Raw genomic sequence first — 20,045 nt, 5'->3', positions numbered from 1 at the left:
AGGTATATGCCTGGAAAATAAGTGATGCAGTGGGGAAATAGCTGCTAGGGGTCAAGAAGAAACTGAAATTCTAAATCCAGATCTTCTAATAACTAGCTATGTGGCATTGGGCAAGTCAATCTACCTCTCTGGGCCTCAGCTGGTTCTTTTGATGTTTCCAGGGCCAATCTAAACTGTGGGATCACATGGATTGGATACAACCTTGGGGTCCTCCACAAAAGGGCATCTTTTTTAGCTTCTTATTGTTGTCCACCTAGAGTGTACTCTGGAAAATTTCCAAATATAGCTAATATACAATTTGTGTCTAGGTTTTCCCAAATGTGATTAAAAGAACCCCAACTTCTGTATGAACACTGAAAATAACACATACATAAGAGGTAGATGAAAACCTTTATTTACTCCCACAGAAAATGCAAAAGGTACAGTGGATTTCCAGAAGTCCACAAGCAAATATAGAAAACACATAAAGCACTTATGATAGCCTATATGCCATTCTCATCATTCCCTACCTCCTCTAGTGGCAACTACTTCTTCACCAATGTATTCCAACTCAGTATCACCCCATGGTTTAGACCTCTCTTGGAATATAACTGAACTTGGTATTGGAATCAAGGAAATACCCTGAGGTTCCAATAAATCCCTAGCTCTTGCAGAGAGTCCTATACAATCCTTCCCAACCTAGTAGGTCTATCCTTGTTATTTGCTTTTCCTCCAGTAAAGAAACCAGCATTGAGGATTTTGGACATACAATCCTTCCTCATCAGACCTACACTCTCTGACTAACTCAGTGTAATAGTTGCTAGGAGAGGGGATGGCAAAGTTAAAATTTCATATCCCTCCCTCCATGTTGTGGGGCTAGTCCCTTTTTGCTTTGTCCTCTGCCATCTCCTTGATTGGGAAAGTCCACTCTCCAGCTTTTGGTATTACTTGTACTCTTAAATCTATGCATACACTCTTGTAATAACAAAGTACTTGTATGCCAAGGCATGGGTGGATAGTTCCTGAGGGGGGAGGAGAAGAAATCTTCCTAGCCCTTTGGAAAAGAAAACAAAAGAGGAAGAGAAGCCCAAAGGACTGAGTAGATCTGTCCTAACCCTCAGTCCTCCATTGCAGCACAAAGGGGTGGCCCCTCTCATACTCCAAAATGACAAAGTGCAAAGATTCATCTTAGAAGGTGTGCTGGTCATGGGGACTTCTGCCCAAGGAGGAACCAAGGAACATTTCCAAATTAATAATTTCATCCCAGGGTAGTTCTGGCTACTGAGCTTTAATCAGAAGTTGTTTTTTTGTCTTAACAATGTGCTGGGGGAAGGCATGCCCACATTCTAGAGAGACAAATCTTGACAATCAAAATTTCCAAAGAAAGACTCCCTGTCCTACCAAATCATCATTTTCATTGGGAGAACTCCTCTAATCACCTCTTCCATGTTAATTGGGGTGGTGGTGGAAGAGAATGGGTTGACTCTTCTCCAGAGGCAGCTAGGTCATACAGGGGATAGAGTGTTACCCTGGACAAGTCACTTAACTTCTCTGAGATGGTTTCCTCGTCTGTAAAATGGGGATAACAATACCATCTACCTCATAAGGCTGTTGTAAAGATCAGATGAATTAACATGGAAAGCGCTTTGTAAATCTTAAAGCACTATAGCCATACTAGTTATTATTAATTATCATTATCATTATTATTTTGTAGTGTCAATGAAAACTTCCTCCAAGGAGGCAGTATGACATTCAGAGTAGAAAAAGCTCTGAATTTGGGATCAGAGGGCTATGGCTCAAATTGAGGTCCTTCTGCTTACTATCTTTTCAACAAATCATTCTTGGACAAATGCACAAATCATCCCACTTCGATAAATTTCTTGGGCAAATTATTCCACTTTTCTGTCCCTCAATTTGCTCCTGATGAATTGTTGGGTAGATGGGTGGATGGATGGATGGATGGATGGATGGATGGATGGATGGATGACTGAAAAATGAAAAGCATTAATTAAGCAGCAGCCACATGCTAAGTGTTGGAATACAACTACACAATGATTATCTGTGTAATGAGGGCCTCTGAGGTCCATTTCAGGCCTTAATTTATGGTCTTGTTAACTTTGTCTGAGGTGATAAAAATGAAGGATTTTTTTTTTGCCTGCCCATGATTTTTAGGCATTAGAGTTTGCTCTCTAATGCTGTTTGATAGCTATATAAAAGTAAATTTAATACCATAATATTTCATACAGAGATGTTCACATGAGGGGTAGTTAAATCCATCTGGCTCCAGAGTGTGTGGTCCTGAAAATAGTTGTGGTTTAATAGTCTATTTGTGAGGTACACTCAGATGTTGGTTATCTATGCCAGTAAATTAGTTTTATTTCTATTAAAGCATTCTCCCAGTTATTCAGGCTAAAACCTTCATTTATCCATCACATATCTCTCTAAAATGGGGTAAATAATAGTAATTCACTCTCAGGGTTGTTGAGATCATACTTGTAAAGTGCTCAGCAAGGTGTCTGGTGCCTTCTCCTTCTCTCCCCCGCCCCCATCCTGGTGCATAACAACAAAGAAAAGAGATGTTAAGATTGTACTTTCAGGTTTATGAGGTGATGGTATGTATATTTTCTCATTTGCTCCCAGCTGATCACTTGCTAAGTTCTACTTATTCTACCTTTAAGCTAATTTCCGTGCTGTCTCCTTCATTTTCTTCCCCATTGCTACCATCCTAAGAGAAAGAGCAAACTTCCCTATCTCTCCTCTGGCTGCCATGTGCTCCTGAGCACATGGTGCACATTTCTTTTATGTCTCTTCTTTCTCTTCTAGGTTAATGTGTATTCTGATATGGCAAAGCCCAGATCCATCATACCTGAGGTCCCACTGTTGATCAGAGTCCCAGAAATAGTGGTAGCAGCCACTGATTCCAAGAGGTCATCGCGGTATCTGCACAAACTGCATGACTCAGTCTAGTCTTGGTCAGCCAAGACATCCCATCGGAGAAAGAAGATGAGCTCAACTGATTGAGGAAGCAATTGTCCCATTGCCAGTGACTCACCCTGAATTGAACTTGGTGGGGACTCTGTGAAGGAAGAAAAGGATCCAGTGTTGTAGAGTATCATTCAGCCTGTATGTCCAATAAATGTATTCTACATTACCGTCATACAGTCAATCTCAGCCTACTCTCCCTAGGCACTTTGTATAAGGGAAGAGGGTGTTCACCAGGTGGGGGGATTTTTTGTAACTATTTTTCTTCCTATTTCTTCAAATATACACTTTTGTAAAAAATAATTGATGTTAACTAGTTGGTTGAAATTACGGTACATACTGGATGAGGACTTGTAAGCCATAGTATTAAAAACCATAATCCCTATACCCCTGAGGAGAGTAGTCAGCTGCCTACTAGTGATACAACCTGTTTAAGACAGTGGGAGTTGGAAGAGTGAGGTCAGAGGCGTGCAACATCTTAATTCAGTCTAAGATCCTCTTCGCTTTTCTTGGCTGACACATCAAACTGCTGAAGCTGAAGTTTGCTTACTCTCTCAGCTCTTCACTTTTTTTTTCTCCAGTAAATTGCTAGATAGTCTTGCCTCCTCTGCCATGTGCTTTTGAAGTTGATTATTTGAACTCAAATGTAAAACTATGTTTTTCTCTATTAAATTTCATTTTATCAGATTATCCCAGCATTTTAGCGTCTCTGGATTTTTTTGGAGCCTTACTTAAGCACACTTCATTGGATCAACTCCTTACCAGCCCCTTGTTCTCCAACCCCTCCAAGCGTTGAGGAAGAAAGTAAGAATATTCCTCACTCTGTGTAATCACCCCTGGTGGTCTACACCTGACAATGGCCACTGCCTCAAGTATCTAACACATTCTGGATGTCTAGAACCTTGAGGTAAGATTTACAGTATATTTATGAAAAAGTCAGGCTATGTCTACACAGTTGTATTTTCTAGAGACTTCTTCCTTACTGTTCTTCCTAGATTTCCCCTCTCCTCTTCCCTCTTTTTTCTTTCCCCCTTTTCACTTTCCCTTCTACTTCCCTTCCTCCCTTTTCCTCTTCCTACCCAAAGAGTAATGTGCTGATTACACACTTTCCACCTAGAAAAATCTATATTTTCCCAATGTTAGAAGTGAAATTAAAATCTTAAAAAAAGTCCCAAGGGTCTGTGACATATCTAACGTAGCTCTCTGTCTGTGTCTGTGCGTGTTGTCACAAACCAATCATTCAATTAACAAGCACTTATTAGATACCTACTATGTGCCTAACCTAACTCTGTACTCAATACTGGGAATCCATATCCACAGTTCCAAGACCTCATCCATCACCATTTAATTCTATAATCCTTTTCAGTTTCCATCCCTTTCCCAGAAAGCACAAAATCTGATTCTCAGAAGATAGCATTGAAGGAATTGGAAGGGTTCCCAGGTCATCCTGCCAGTGAGGTAGGAGAAGGACAGATATTTTAGACTGGTCAATTAGGGAATTCAACTCAACAAACAGGCAGTAAATTCCTCTTGCACATCAGGCACAGCTAGGTGCTGGCCATAAAGATAAAAAGGAAGCAGCCCTGAGGTTCAATGAACTTATTTTCTACTAAGAAAAGGTCACATGGGCAGAGAGAAGCAAATACAAAGTAAATTAGGGAGGAAATTAAGAGGCTGTGGAAAGGTCCCATCAAGTGAGCAGTCAGCCAAGAAGGTGATTCAAGATTCTAGTGGGACAAGGTGAGCGCCAGGTGCGTTCCAGGTGTGTGTGTGTGTGTGTGTGTGTGTGTGTGTGTGTGTGTGTGTGTGTGTGTGTGTGTGCAGGGCAGAAATCTGAGTAAAGTTTCAGAGGTGGGAAATGGCATGGTAAGTTCAGGGAAGAGCAAGGTGGTTAGTTTGGGTGAAACAGTGCCCAGAGCTTGAGACTGGGGGCCACTAAGTGATGTAACTGATGAAGTTAGGGCTCATGCCAACATTTCAGACTCTGGTCCCAGGGCTCTAGACAGTCCTGATGATCCAGCCTAGAGGGACCATCTTATTAGTTCCCATTTTTCCTGTATATTGTTTAGTTGTACATAGCTGTTGTCTGTCCCATTAGACTGTAAGCTTCTTGAGGGCAGACACTGTCTTTTGTCTCTTTTTGTATCACCAGTCCTTTGCACAGTGCCAGGCACATAGTAGGTGCTTCGTGTTTATCTATCAATTGTATCCAGTGCCCTATAACACTTGTAGGGGTTAATCCCCTTTTCTGAATGTCAGCAGGTCCTGAGAACTCGAGAGACAACAGAGGAAAAGTTAGGCTTCCTGCTGGGCTTTTCTCCTATCAGGGCAGCATCACCAAATGATCCCTTCTGTTGGTTAACTTGTAAAATATATGTTCCCAAAGGGCAAACTGTGAGTAAGTCTAGAATGGAGGAGAAATGGGGGATTGCATTATGCATGAGGAGCCCCATACGGCTATAATTGTTTACGGGCCAGCTTGCTATTCTACTGAGATTTTACAGAACAAAAGATTCTAAATTTAGGCCATAAAAGGGCCTTGGAGGTTGTTTTGTCCAATCCCTTGATTCTACAGACCAAGAGGCCTGGCCTCTGAGAAGTTCAATGATTTGCCCATGGTGGCATAGATATTAAATGGCAGAATCAGAACTGGAAGCCAGGGCATTTGACTCCAACTGCAACACTCTCTCAGAAGCCTCTTCTTTCTCCTCTTCTGTGAGGGAGGGGAAGTTCTCATTCAGTCAATCAAGCTCAAACCCCACTTCTTTCCTGAAGCTTCCTTGAAGGCATAACTTGGAGCAATGATTAGAGGGGAGTTTAGGAATTGTAGGGGCAGCAAGTTGCTAACAGAGAGAACTCCCCAAAGGCCAAATTGGGGAGAGGGGCTTGAATAAAGTCTTCAATGGTTGACCACTTTTTCTTCTTGTTTAGTTGAGTCTGACTCTTTGTGACCCCAGGTGGGGTTTTCTTGGGGAAGATACTAAAGTGGTTTGCCATTTCCTTCTCCAGTTTATTTTACAAATGAGGAAACTGAGGCAAACAGGGTGAAGTGACTTACCCAGAGTCACAGAGTCAGTAAGTGTTTGAGGCTAGATTTGAACTCAGGAAGACAAGTCTTCCAGACTCCAGACCTGGCGCTCCATGCACTATGGTGCCACTGTCTGACCACTTGTTGGGGATGTTGGTATTGGGAATTTCTAGGCAAAAAAGGTCTGAGCTTGACCACCACTGAGACTGCTCCCGACTCTAGGATTCTGAAATGACCAGGATTAATTTCATCCCCTTTGTGTGCTGACTTCTTCTCCCCAAGAGCCTTCCTTGTCTACACAACCCACTCCTGCCTTCTGTCCAGCTCTAGAAGAATACCTACTAGCCTGTATCTTCCCAAGGGTTAAACGGCTCCTGAGAGTCACCCTCCATTAGTTCTTCTCCAACCAAGCAAATAAAGTATGACTCTTTTCCCTTGACTCATACAAACATGAATCTCCTATGATGAGTTGGCCCCAATCCTGGAACTACTGCTACTTTTCTGAGTTTGCAGTCTTTTTTTTCAAATGAAAATATTTTTTCAATTTCTCCCATCAACTTTAATGTACAACTTTGGTGGCAAATGTCTCTCCAGATGAGTACATCTTACATCAAGAGCAGGAAGAGACCTTTAAGACCATCTGGTCCATCCCCCTCATTTAACAGATGAGGAAACTGAGGCCAAGGGAGGTCACATGACTTGACCAGAGCGTTATTAATGGGATCCCTGTAGAATCATAGGTCTGGATTGGAAGGGACCTTTGAGGTCCCCTCATTTTACAGATGAAGAAACCGAAGCCCAGAGGACCAAGTGACTTGTCCATGATCACAAAGGCAAAAAGTGGTAGAGATAGTACCCAAACTCCAGTTATTTCATATTCAAATGAATCTGCAGAGAAAAATGTAGTTTCTAGTGCACTAATAAAATAGCACCTAAATTAAGAGAAGCAAAACCAAAAAACAAAAAAACAAACCACTCATGGCCATTACTGTGACATCCAAATGATATTAACTGAAGGATATTCTGTACATGTCTTGAGATGGGATGGCCGAGCATCTCCAAGACTGAGAACAGCACAGGTCTCAGGAGGAGACCAAAGCACCCAAAGATGACTTTCTAGCTCTCTCCTTTGTACAGGAAAGAGCCACTCTCTGACATGCTACTCGGTTCTCCTTGCCTCCTAAGGGCTGAGGCAGTGGATAGTGGGGAAAATAAGTCTGTCCCCTTCGCCTCCACTCTTTGAGCGGCTCCCTGGGAACCTTTAGTCTTGTTACTAATAAAGGGGTGAGAAGGAAGACTGACTCATTCCAGAGCTAACTCAAGCCTTTGCTCATGGAGACTGGGGCTTGATCTCCCTGACTTCGGCTGTTTCTGAGAAGCTTCCCCAGGCCCCAGGGGCTCATCTCTCACAGAGTTGGCTGTTGGTTTATGACAGGGGTCATGGCAAAATAAATAACAAAGGTGACAGTTTGTTCATGGTCTGAATCTCTTCATTTAACTCCTTAACTCTCCTAATCTAGTCTTCAGACTTTAAAGCATGCAATAAATACCATAAATTAATTAATATTCATATACACTCAGGGCCTTTTGTACACCTGTGTTGGAGTATCCTGCATTTGTGGGATGGGTCCAGTCAAGTCAAGTCATCAAACATTTATTAAACACCACACACCAGGCACTGTGCTAAGTGCCAAGGACAAATACCCAAGCACAAAAACAGTCCTTCCCTGAGGGAGCTCACATTCTAAAGCGGAGAGACACACATAAAAGGGAACAGGGGAGGGGAATCCAGCCCTTGGGCATAGGAGAGAAAGTATGGGCGATCAGGGGGCAGCCTGTAGAAAGAGGAATACTGCGACAGCCTGTGTAGCCTCTTTAAGACTAAGGTTCTGAAAGGAGGAAGAGGTCAAAGATGTGGTGTGCTTCCAGTGTGAGAAGGACTTCAAGGACGGAGCGAACTGCCAGGATAAATAGGTTTCTGTGGCATGGTAGGGAAAATTCGGAGCTTGAAGAGTGTTCTTAGAAAAGAAGGAAGGAGGCAATAAGTGCAGGTCTAGCAGAGATCCTAAAGAACCTGACTATTGCCATTCATATCTAGCTCAAATAAATACTTTCCCTACTTTTACCCCTGAAATACTCTTGCTTTGGGGCTAGAAACAAAATAAGATTCTGCAGACATTGAAGGATTGGGTTTGATATTTGCATTCTATGTCACTATGAACCACTCATGCATTCCCCAATAGTATTTTGCCTTAGACTACCTGCACCTTAGGCAACAAAGAATGGGTACCAGTAAAGCTCTGAATTTGGGGTCCCTTTCAACTTGAAGTCAAAGCCTGACTCTGACCCTTCCTCGTTGTGTGACCACAGGCAACTGACAACTTTTCTGAGCCAGTTTTCTCATCTGCAAAACAGGGACAATCATCATGGCGGCATCCTCTCCCCACCCGTTTGTGTCCTGAAGGTCAAAGGAGATAATACATGTTAAGTCCTATATGTCAGCCCACATTAACATTATTATTGTTGATATTGTAGTAGTGGCAGTAATTATTTTATGATGATGAACTATCATCACAGGTCATGGAGATTATGAAAATACATCTTTGGATCATGTGTGATTTCTTTCAATTATTAGATTCTTTGATCATATTTAATTCATGAAAAGTACTATTTTCACTCCATGAAGAGGTATGTCTTCTAGAAATAAACCAAATGCCAAAGTGCCAAGCATCCAAGAACTGTATGTAGGGCACTGAAGTTGTTGTTCAATCATGTGTGACTCCATTTTGGGGTTTGCTTGGTAAAGATACTGCAGTGCTTTGCCATTTTCTTGTCCAGCTCATTTTACAGATGAGGAAACTGAGGCAAACAAGGTTAAGGGACTTTGCCCAGGTTCACACAACTGGTGTCTGAGGATAGATTTGAACTCGGAAAGATGAGTCTTCCTGATTTCAGACCCAGAGCTCTATCCCCTGTGCCTCCTAGCTACCCAGGTCACTGAGGACAGATAGGCAAAGCACCAGAGCTATAACTAGGGTGGAGGAAACTAGGACTTTGCCATAAGACACTGGAATTTTGAGAGTGCTGACAGACCTGGAAGTTCTTCTACTACATAGAAACAACTGAGTTTAGAATCCAGTTAGCAAGAATAAATAATGAAATGAGGAAGCCGCCAGATGCTTTCAGCCCCTTCTGGTCATGCCCTGGGGGGACTCTGCCCAGCCCACTCAGCTGTTTTTCCCCTTGCTCTCCAGCAGCCTCTGAAGCTGTTTTATTCTATGTACCCTGAGCAAATTTTGTGCCACTCACCCCCAGGCACAGAAATTTCTCCTAACAGTTCCATACTAAACATACCTTGCATGTATGTATGTATACACGAATGGATGGATGGATGGATGGATGGATGGATGGATGGATGGATGGATGGATGGATACTCTTTGGGGGTGTATGTGCAGGATTTCAAAAACCTTCCCATCCAAAAGGCCACACTTTACAGAAATGGATTCCCTTAGGGAAAGCAGCATTGATGAAACATCTGGTAGCCACTCCTTTCTACTTCTCTTCCGGAAAGAGACTAAATATATCGCTTTCAGCTGTGGATCAGGGACTCCTGCTCTCATTCACCATAAGAGCTGAGGAGTTTAAGTGACGCCTCTTTGTAATTTGGAATAAACTGAGGCACCAAGAACTGTTTATACTTATTTGAAATAGGCAGACGGTATTAACTTCAAATGGCGCTAACTACATATGGCAGATGGATTGTTTTCCAGAAAATGAAATGTTATGGAGCAGTGATCATCTTCTGACATCAAAACACTCAGGAAGGTGTTTTATAGTCTCAGTATTCCTGGCAGAAATAATAAATACTTAGTTCCACAGGTATAGAGCAGCAGACATTCAAAAGCCATGCACCAATTGTGATTTCGTAACTTGGGAAGGTAATAAAGTTCCTCTCCTCTTTCGTCCCTTTCACTAGCCTCCTCATCAATATCATCAACCTAAAGATCATGCCAAAGTCACAACAGGTCCGACCAGATTACTTTGAAGAAAAGTCAGGCAGATAGAAAAAACTGCCTTAGAGAGAAGATGAGTCCTCTGTCTCATCTCCCAGTTGGTGGCATCTGCACTCTATACCTATGACTTTTGATCCCTAATCCTGGGCCACAGGAGACTTTGTCAAATTCTTGTAAAAGAGTCAGAAAAATGTGATGAGCCAAATTGGTGGTTTCTTCCATTCTACACTATACCCTTCACTGTGAGGAAATAAAGTGCAATGGATAGAATGTTGGACTTGGAGTGAGGAGGTTGTTCAGTCATTTCAGTCATGTGTGACTCTTAATGTCCCCATTTGGACTTTTCTTGGCAGAGATCCTGGAGTGGTTTGCCATTTCCTTCTCCATCTCATTTTACGGATAAGATAACTGAGGCAAACAGGATAAAGTGACTTGCTCAGAGTCACATAGCTAGTAAGTGTCTAAAGTCAGATTTGCACTCAGGAAGACGAGTCTTCCTGATTTTAGCCCCTGTGCTCTATCCAGTCTGCCACCTACCTGCCCTTCTGGAGTCAGGAAGACCTGAGTTTAAATTCTACCACCACCAGGGGTGCCTTACCCCCTCCTTTTCCTTTTAGCCCTATTCCCATCAACCCAAGGCCATTCTAGAATCCACCCAGCAGAGGCAGCAGGGTTCCTACTGGCGAACTTACATCCCTTTCCCTTCCCTCTCCCTCAGTTCCTAGAATCAAGAGTGTGCTTGAGCCCGCTCATACTGGAGAGAGCAGATTGTTAAATTTTCAGTGTAGTTAGGTGATAGAGATACGTGAATCAGCAAACTCCAATATAGAGCTTCATTTATTGTTTTGCTGATTGCTTGGACTTAAGCAATGAAGAAAATGATAGTGAAACAGAATGCCTTGCCTTGTGGACAGACTGTTGCCCACTTCTCAGTGGACCTCGGCTTTCCAGTGTCTGCTTAGGTGGTTCCTCCTGTCCTAGAATGCTGCTTCCTTTTCCTTCTGCTTCTCCAAATTCTCTCAAAGGGTCAGCTCAAATTGCTCCTCAAGAAGAAGTCTCTCCTCCCTGCTCCAGTCCCCAGCCATAAACGTCTCCCTCCTCTGAATTCTTTTAGCTTTATCCTTCATTTGACAAATTCTGTCCATTCTCCAGCTTAAATACTGCTCCTTTCAGGAAGTCTGCCAGGAACAACATCCCCTCTCAGTCTGCACCTAGAACCTTGCTTTCTAACACTGCATCTTGTGTTTTACTGCTCTCTCTATGTGTCCTGTCGCCTCCTACAATCAATGGGCAGGGCATCAATTGGGAGGTAACAGAGCCTGGATTTGAACCTGGGCTCTGCCACCTGCTACCTGTTGGATCCTTGTTTGGTCATTTCTCTGGGTCTCAGTTTCCTCATCTGTAAAATGAGGGGCCTAGATTGGTATCTTCTAAGACCCCTTTAAGCTCTAAATGTGGGTTCTAGACCAGAAGCTTCTTGAGGTAAGAGCACTAACTTGTCTTACCTGAACTTAGTGTATCAGCTAACACCTGGCATTTAATACTTGTTGTTATGCTGCACTGCATAGAGAATTCATGGTGTACTGCTTTTCATAACTATTTCATTTCTTCCACTGGGTTTATAACTGCCAAGTACAGAGTACTTCAGGGTTTGCAAAACAATCTACAAACCCAGTACTTAGCACATAGTAAGTACTTTCATAAATGTTTTCCTTCATTCACTCATTATCTCATTTAAACTTCACAGAAATCTACAGATGGGTACCACTGGTCTTATTGAGTTCATTTCATAGATGAGAAAGTTGAGGCTGCGATATAGGTTAAGTGACATGTCCATGGTCACACAAGTAAGAGGCAGAATTTGACCTCAAGGTTTTCCGGACTCCAAGTCCAGCCTTCTAGCTTTGTATCTCTCCGGCACTCTTTCTGTCACATCAGCTTGCCTCTTCCAAAGCAAAAATGCAGCAGGCTGGCAACAGAGAATCTGGCAAATGTCTCCAGCAAGCGATGCCATGGGCCTTAAAAACACCCTCCAGAGATTCATTCTAGACCCCCCAGAAGCTGACTTCGAGAGCTTAAAAGGTCGTAACAGAATTCACAAAACTTGACTAGGAAAACTGACCCACGGTGGCCTGCCAGGTCCCTGCCTAAGGCTGCCTGGCTACCGGTGCCAGCTCACGCTCTCTGGGAACCATGTTGTACAAGAGCTCCCTACCCCAGGGCTGATGCCACGCTCACCCACCCCAGTCTCATTCCCCAGATGTTAAAGACCAGAACACAGGGCCATCTATTCGTGGGCCGGCCTCTTCTAGTAGTAGAATAGTGACAGCGCCCGCTCACCAGCCCTCTCCAGACAGCCTTGATGTGCCTGCCAAAAACTTCCTATATAATGCTTATGGCCCTAGGCCAAGATCTGGGAAAACTTCCTGCCCCCACTTCGGGAGGGGGGTTCTCTCCAGGCAATTGATTTCCACCGGATTGCTCCGAAGGGACGCTCACTCGCTCCTGCTGCTCGCGGGAAGGGGCCAGGTTACTCTTTTCAAATAAAAATGGCTCTGTGTCTGCGGACGTACTTGGTCGCCTAGTTTATTCCCTCCTCGCCCCCGCCCTCAGCTGGCTGTCCCCCTGCCCCCACTCTGCGGGCCGTCCCCCTTCCTTCCACCCCGAGAGCCTTCCCTCTTCTCCCACTCCTCCCCCTCCCCCACCCCTCTAGCCCTCCTTCCCCAGCCTCCGCCTGCCTGTCCCAGTCGCCGCAGCTGGTTCCAATACGTCCTTTCTCATTCGGAGGCCGCTGTCCCCGGAGCTGCCCAGAAGCAGAGCGGCGGCTGCCCGAGCGACTCCAAGGTTTCCTGCTCCCCCTCGCGGGGGGCTCGCTCCTAGCCCCGCCGGATCCTCTTTCCCGCCTGGGGTCCCGGGGGGGACCAAGTGTGGGAAGTACGAATTTCCGGCCCCAGTTTTTTTTTTCTTTCTTCCTCTTTTCCCTCTGCACTTTCGGGAGTCCAGACTCCGACCGGCAGCCCCGGAATCTGCTCACTCGCCTCTCCCCAGGCAGCGGCGTGGGGGCCGCCCTCTCAGATCAGCCCTTGTCCCCCCCTCCGCGTGGATCCCCGGGGCCAGGCGGCGGAGGAGGAGGGAGAGAAGAAAGAAGAGAGGCAGCGGGAGGAGGGACTGAAACCATGAGGCTGCTCGCTGACCAAGACTCGGGCTGGGCGGAACGCGGACGGGCCGGGACTTCAGGGGAGCGCTAAGCGACCTCTCTCCCGCCTGCAGCCTGGGCAGTCTGGGAGGCCGGGAATCAGGCCTTGCTGCGGGCCAGCAGCGGACCAAAAGGAGGAGAGGGGCCGGCTTCCCTCCCCACTCCCCAGCCCCGCCCAGAGGGGCTGCTGTACCGGTCCGCAGGCTGGCAGGCGAGCTGGCAGGCGCCCGCCGGGGCGCGGATGGTGCTCGAACAGCGGGACTTGGTTCAAACTCGATTCTCCCGGCGCGTCCAGCCAGCTGCTGAGCCGGTCCAAAGGACTCGGCCCGACGCCAGGGAGGACCCCGACGGAGCGACTCGGGCGACTGGCGGAGGCTGCAGGCAGGGAGAGGGGCATGAGCGGGGTTGTGGGCTAAGCAGAGAGATCCGCGAGCACATCACGCGATCTGTCGGGGATGGAGGTCGCCTGGACAGTCCGCTTCTTGCTTCTGGTGGGCGGCTGCCTCTCTCTGCCTCCACCACCCGAGCCCATCTGCCCGGAGCGCTGTGACTGCCAGCACCAGCAGCACCTCCTTTGCACCAACCGGGGGCTGAGGGTAGTACCCAAGACTAGCGCCCTGCCCAGCCCCCAGGAAGTGCTGACCTACAGCCTCGGCGGCAACTTCATAGCCAACATCACCGCCTTCGACTTCCACCGGCTGGCGCAGCTGCGGCGCCTCGACCTGCAGTTTAATCAGATCCGCTCCCTGCACCCCAAGACCTTTGAGAAACTCTCGCGGCTGGAGGAGCTCTACCTGGGAAACAACTTGCTGGAGGGTCTGGCTCCGGGCACGCTGGCTCCTCTGGTCAAGCTGCGCATCCTCTACGTCAACGGCAATGAAATCGGTAGGCTGAGCCGGGGCTCCTTCGAAGGCCTGGAGAGCCTGGTCAAGCTGAGACTGGACGGCAACTCACTGGGCTCCCTGCCCGACTCGGCCTTCGCCCCGCTGGGCAACCTGCTCTACCTGCACCTGGAGGCCAATCGCATCCGCTTCCTGGGCAAGAACGCCTTCGCACACCTGGGTAAGCTGCGCTTCCTTAACCTGTCGGGCAACGAGCTGCAGCCGTCGCTGCGCCACCCAGCCACCTTCGGGCCGCTGCGCTCGCTCAGTACCCTCATCCTGTCGGCCAACAACCTGCAGCAGCTGGGTGGCCGCGTCTTCCAGCACCTGCCCCGGCTCGGCCTGCTCTCCCTGAGCGGTAACCAGCTAGCTCAACTGGCGCCTGAGGCCTTCGTGGGGCTGAGCGCCCTGCGGGAGCTGCGCCTTGAGGGCAACCGGCTGCGGGAGCTGCCCGCGGCGCTGCTGGACCCGCTGGGCAGCCTGGAGACTCTGGACCTGAGCCGCAACGAACTCTCGGCTCTGCACCCGGCCGCCTTCCGCCACCTGTCCCGGCTGCGCGAGCTCAATCTACGGGACAACGAGCTCGGCTCGCTCTCTGGGGACATCTTCACCTCCAGCCCGGCCCTCTACCGTCTGGACCTGGACGGCAACGGCTGGAAGTGCGACTGCCGCCTGCGCGGCTTGAAGCGCTGGATGGGCCACTGGCACTCGCAGGGCCGCCTGCTCACGGTGTTCGTGCAGTGTCGTCACCCTCCTGCCCTGCGCGGCAAGTACCTCGACTACCTGGACGACATGCAGTTGCAAGACGACTCCTGCCTTGACCCGGCTACCTCCTCCTCCCCAGCCTCGGTCCTGCCGCCTGTCTCTACAGCGGCTGGAGCTGGGGAGGAGCAGGGGGCGCCCCCTCTTGGTGGTCTTGGGAAACCCCAGCCCCAGCAGCAGTTGCTGCAGCAGCAGCAGCAGCAGCAGCAGCAGCAGCAGCAGCAGCAGCGCTGGCGCGCCCACCCCGGAGTGGCCTGGGACGAGGGGGCCGGGGCACACAGCAGCAACCAGAGCGGCCTGAGGCTTAGCCGGAGGGGTCCAGGCCTCCAGCATCCATCCCCCTCCTCGGCAACTATGTTTCAACTGTCCCCACCCGTGGATCTGTTGGAGAAACCCGAGCGGACGAGCCCAAACTGGGAAGATAATGGTCCCTCCCCGTCCACCCCGAGCTTCCAAAGGGACGCCCCGTCTAGCTCTGCCCCATCGCCCGCCAGCGACTCCTGGCAGAGGGCGGAGATGCAGCGCCTGGCCGCGAAGCATCAGGAGCGGCCTGCCCCGTCTGTGGCCCAAGAGATGCTGCCCCCGCTGGTATCGGACCCGTGCGACTTCAACAAATATATCCTTTGCAACCTGACAGTGGAAGCAGTGGGCACGGACACAGCCACCGTACGCTGGGCTGTCCGCGAGCACCGCAGCCCACGGCCGCTGGACGGCGCCCGCTTTCGTCTGCTGTTCGACCGCTTTGGTCAGCAGCCCAAATTCCACCGTTTTGTTTACTTGCCTGAGCGAAGCGACACTGCCACTCTGCGGGAGCTGCGAGGCGACACCCCCTACCTGGTGTGCGTGGAGGCCGTGCTCGGGGGTCGAGTCTGCCCCGTGGCTCCCCGGGACCACTGCGCGGGGCTGGTCACCCTGCCAGAAGCCGGGCACGTCGCTGCCCGAGCCGGAGGCGTGGACTACCAGCTGCTGACCCTGATACTCTTGGCTGTCAACGCCCTTTTGGTGTTCCTGGCACTAGCAGCCTGGGCATCCCGTTGGCTTCGGAGGAAGCTGCGAGGACGCCGGAAAGGGGGAGCCCCGGTCCACGTGCGTCAGATGTATTCCACCCGACGGCCTCTTCGCTCCATGGGCACTGGGGTCTCGGCAGACTTTTCGGGCTTCCAGTCCCATCGGCCTCGCACGGCCGTGTGCGCCCTGAGCGAGGCGGACCTCATTGAGTTCCCCTGTGACCGCTTCATGGATAGTGGGGGTGGCAGCGGAGGGAGCAGACGGGACGACCATCTTATGCAGCGCTTTGCTGACTAAGGCCGAGGTGTCAGTGGTTGAGAATGGGGCCAGGGAACGCTGTGGTCTCCATGGGGCAAACTTTCTCCTCGAAGTCTCTCCACTGGAAAACTCCTTTCCCTCACCTCTCCCTTTGTGCACCCCATCTTTTTGGTCCTAGGCCTGCAGCCCCCAGTACATGAAGTTCTAGACTGTCCAAGCCAGAAAAAAAATAGAGCATAGCTGGTGTGAAGAGTTACTGTCGTGTCAGCCTGGGTGACATCTGACATGTGAATGGATTGGGACCACTTCCTTTCTATCACCCTCAAACGTCAACTTTGCTTCTGTTTGAGTGGAAAAAAAAAAGTTGAATTATGCTTCTCACACCAACTGGATCTCTCTACTCCCTCGTGGCCACAGGCCAGGCCAAAGGTCTTTGGCCAAGCCTTTGTTTTTAATCACTGCCCACTAGAAAGACACACCTTTGTTTTCGTTTTTAAACCTAAGGAACTTCAGAGCCTCCCTGGGAGGTTAAGGCAGCAGCCCCTTCTGGCCCTGGAATCCCTGTTGATGCTAGGAAGAGGTGGGGAAACTTCTAGGTTCACCCTTAGGCATCATATTCCTGTTTGCTGAGGCATCATTCAGGTGCTTTTCAGATTTTATCTGCTGAGACAAATACACATGAATTCTTTTAAACTGTGAAGAAGACTCTGCCAGTCCTGACATTGAATCAACTCCAACAGACCACTAATGAGCACCAGAGGTTTTCTAGCCATGGTTGGCATGAAGCTGTTTAAAGTTCAGTAATGAAATAACAAAGCAGTTAAACTTTGGGAACAGGACTTAAGGCTGCATACTTTCCTTGCAGCAAATTCAAGGGGGAATGGATCCATTACCTGTAGTTGGAGACCAGACTTCTCTGTTGGAGTTTGCCCATCTCCTCTTACCTGCCTGAGGCAAAGAAAAATGCAGTGGCAATACCTGCAGCTGACTTGATGGTCACTGGAAAACATCTGGTTGTCTTCTCAAGGTCACTGCATCTCTACCAGCTGGCATTAGAATAAACATCATGGGGTACTTGATCAAGGATTCTACAGAAATCATCCACATGCCCTAGTTCCCATTAGTCTATAGTTAGATGATAAACCTAATTTCTTAATTGTAGAAGTGGGTGAAGAGGCTGACTCTTCACTTGTTTGCAGCCATGGGTGAGCCCTTCCATGCCTTACCCTATATTGAATGGAAGAAGCTGTGGACACCATGTGAAATGACCTTGTGCCAATGAGTGTCTTTCTACTAAAACCAGCAGAATCTTAAAATGATTTAGAACTCACTGTGAAAAAATTATTTTTTTAAAAATTAACCATACACTAAATGCCCAGTGTTTGACTCTGCTATCGTATATTGATAAAATTACATCCTAGCTTTTAGAAAATCCTTGTAGTCTTTTTTTAATATGTTTTTGTTTCCAGATCTTAGGTTAAAAAACTCTTTAACTTTGGAGATCTCTAACTTTATGAGATTGTTATTCCTTCCTTTGTATTTACTGAAGTCTGCATCTGACACTAAATATAGTGTTGTGGTTTACATGAATAACTGTGTGTGTGTGTGTGTGTGTGTGTGTGTGTGTGTATGTTCTGGGAATACTGTTCTTTAGCGGTACAAAACTATGGATCTGTGTCAGGAAAGGATGCTGTGGAAACAGGCAGACTGGTGCTTCTCCTTGTTTGATCTTTTCTTTTAGTGCCTTTAAAACTGCCTGGGGGTCTAAATGACTCAGGGAATTAGCTCCTGTCCAGGGCATCCCATTGGGTCCAGATGGAATTGGACTGCCAGCGTTGCTATCCAATGCTTGTTCTGGGGACCATGGAGCTCACAGGCCACTTGGTTTCACCCTCATCCCAGACTCACTGCTCTTATGAGCAGTTTTATCAGAGAGCCCAGAAGAGCATCTCCCAGGCCTCCCTTTCCATCCCAGATTCGGAAACTTGGATTGGTCCTTTCAGTCCAACACCTTCCAGATTTGTTTGACTTTTTTCTTCCCATCAGCCCCTGTGACTCTCACGCATTTCTTTTCCTTAGGATTGTAATCATGAGCCTCAAAGGAAAAGTGACAGAAAAAACCAATGTTTGCTCTCTGAAATTCCATGGTAGACCATCCCTGTATAAGCAAGGCATGCACCCCATTCCAAATCCTCACCCTGGCTCATCTTTCAATGGGAAATGCACCCATGCTGTATGTGTTAATGGTTAGTTATGTCAATAAACCCATTTCCTAATAGAAATGTCTAAAGGCTGGAACATGTTCTTCCGACTCGTCTCCATAACAATGCAATGCATTTTCTGCCTCTGGTTGTCCTGTTAACTCAGACCACACCGAGGATTGACTGCTTTCTTTCCACAACTGCCCACCATACTTTTCCAGTTCCACAGTGAGTGTTGACATTGTCTTACTTGTCCTTAAAAAAAGAGGAAGAAAAAAATTCTATGGGTGATTTGAAACAGCCTAAAGTATGTTGAAATCACTGAGAAAAGGAGTTAATTTGACAGTAATGTGGAAATAACATGATTTGAGCAGTAATGGTAACAAGGTGATGGGTTCCCAGCCACCACTGTCTGCTGGAAGGAAACTGGATTCAAGTCTGGGGCCTTTCACCCAGATGGTCATTAACAGGCAGGAAGTAGCTTGAACTGAAGGTCATTACTCCTGCTGCAGCCTCTTAAAGCAGCAGACCCATAAAAAGCATAAGAGAAACAAAATGACCTCTGGGAAAGTTTTTTTTTTTCAATTACTATTGCTATTTAACAACTTACGGTGTTGCTAGATTTAATCTCTTTTGCTAACTTTGTATTCAAAAAGTCCAGTGTAACAGCTGGCAAGGGGGTAGAAGGAGATGGGTAAGGGAACTGAGGATTTAGTTGGACATGATTTTGAACAATAATAGTAATAGTTATAAGATACTAGCATATACGCACACACACACACTTAGTGCTTGACATTTGAAAGCATTTGACACGCATTTTTTAATCTGACTCTCACGAGAACATTGCTAGACAAGTTCTTCAGTAATTATTGTGCCTGGTTTCACAGATGAGAAAACTGAGTCTTGGAGCAGTTAGATGACTTGCCCACAGTCATACAGATAGAAAGTATTTCAGTCAGGATTCAAACCTGGGGCGCTCAATGCCAAGTCCAACATTTTATTCACGATTGCAAGCTGCCTCTTAGATAGTGACATCAACAGCTTCTGTATTCGAAGAAATAGTTAACTAAATTCTCAATTAGATAGAATCTAGATAATTGGAACATTTAATTCCTGATTCCCTTTCCACCCCCATCTCCTCAATCCCAGGCATTCCATGTGTAGGACCAAAGACTATAAAAGAAGCTGAAATCAGGGTGATTGTTCAAAATGTTCCATTCCAGGCTATGTCCTGGGCTCAATACAATCCCATCCAATCTTCCCAAACTTTCCACATCTTTGGGGATGGACAATAAGACACTGAACACAGTCTTCAGAATGCTGACCCAGAGATACTGAAATCAGCAGAGAAAAATGATTCTCCTTTTCTGTTCTAACCAAGGCAAGTAGATGAGAGAAGCTTTAGAAGGACTTCCAACAGCAAGGGCTTGGACAAAGAATATCTGGTTTGCCCCTGCTTGATCAGAAAATGAAGTTAAAATAGAATGCTTTGCTGTCATTGACCCCAGTGCATTTCTCTGGATGCTTTTATGACTGTTAGCATCACGGCTCTCTCTTAGGATTGGAAGGCACTTCATGACTACCCAATCCAACTCAGTCCTGAGAGCCACCTGCCTCTCAAACATCTCCTAGATGCTGGCTGCCCACTTGTCCAGCGTAGAGATTGACAACATTCTTCTGAAGTGGTGAGTTCCCCACCCTTGCAAGTTTTCAAGTAAAAGCTGGCTGGATAGTCA

General features: G+C 47.3%; 1 protein-coding gene and 1 long non-coding RNA gene across 2 annotated transcripts; one reads left to right on the top strand and one right to left on the bottom strand.

Annotated features, from left to right (window-relative positions):
• Nucleotides 1–371: 371 nt before the first annotated feature.
• Nucleotides 372–2,934, bottom strand: LOC140532501 (uncharacterized). Its single transcript, XR_011976547.1, has 2 exons — nt 2,846–2,934; nt 372–1,966 (listed from the first exon to the last, which is right to left on the bottom strand). It is a non-coding gene; the product is annotated as an uncharacterized lncRNA (long non-coding RNA).
• A 9,803-nt stretch (nt 2,935–12,737) lies between these two features.
• Nucleotides 12,738–18,390, top strand: TRIL (TLR4 interactor with leucine rich repeats). Its single transcript, XM_072651027.1, has one exon. The coding sequence runs from the start codon at nt 13,655–13,657 to the stop codon at nt 16,145–16,147; it is 2,493 nt and encodes an 830-aa protein (XP_072507128.1). The 5' UTR covers nt 12,738–13,654; the 3' UTR covers nt 16,148–18,390.
• The last annotated feature ends 1,655 nt before the right edge of the window (nt 18,391–20,045 follow it).

The sequence above is a fragment of the Notamacropus eugenii genome, chromosome 3, assembly GCF_028372415.1.
Source record: "Notamacropus eugenii isolate mMacEug1 chromosome 3, mMacEug1.pri_v2, whole genome shotgun sequence".
Classification (NCBI taxonomy): Eukaryota; Metazoa; Chordata; class Mammalia; order Diprotodontia; family Macropodidae; genus Notamacropus; species Notamacropus eugenii.
This window is presented reverse-complemented; position numbering and strand designations above follow the sequence as displayed.

Bases quoted from the DNA above. Each gene is read 5' to 3' on its own strand.
- TRIL (XM_072651027.1), top strand. From the start codon at position 13,655: ATGGAGGTCGCCTGGACAGTCCGCTTCTTGCTTCTGGTGGGCGGCTGC.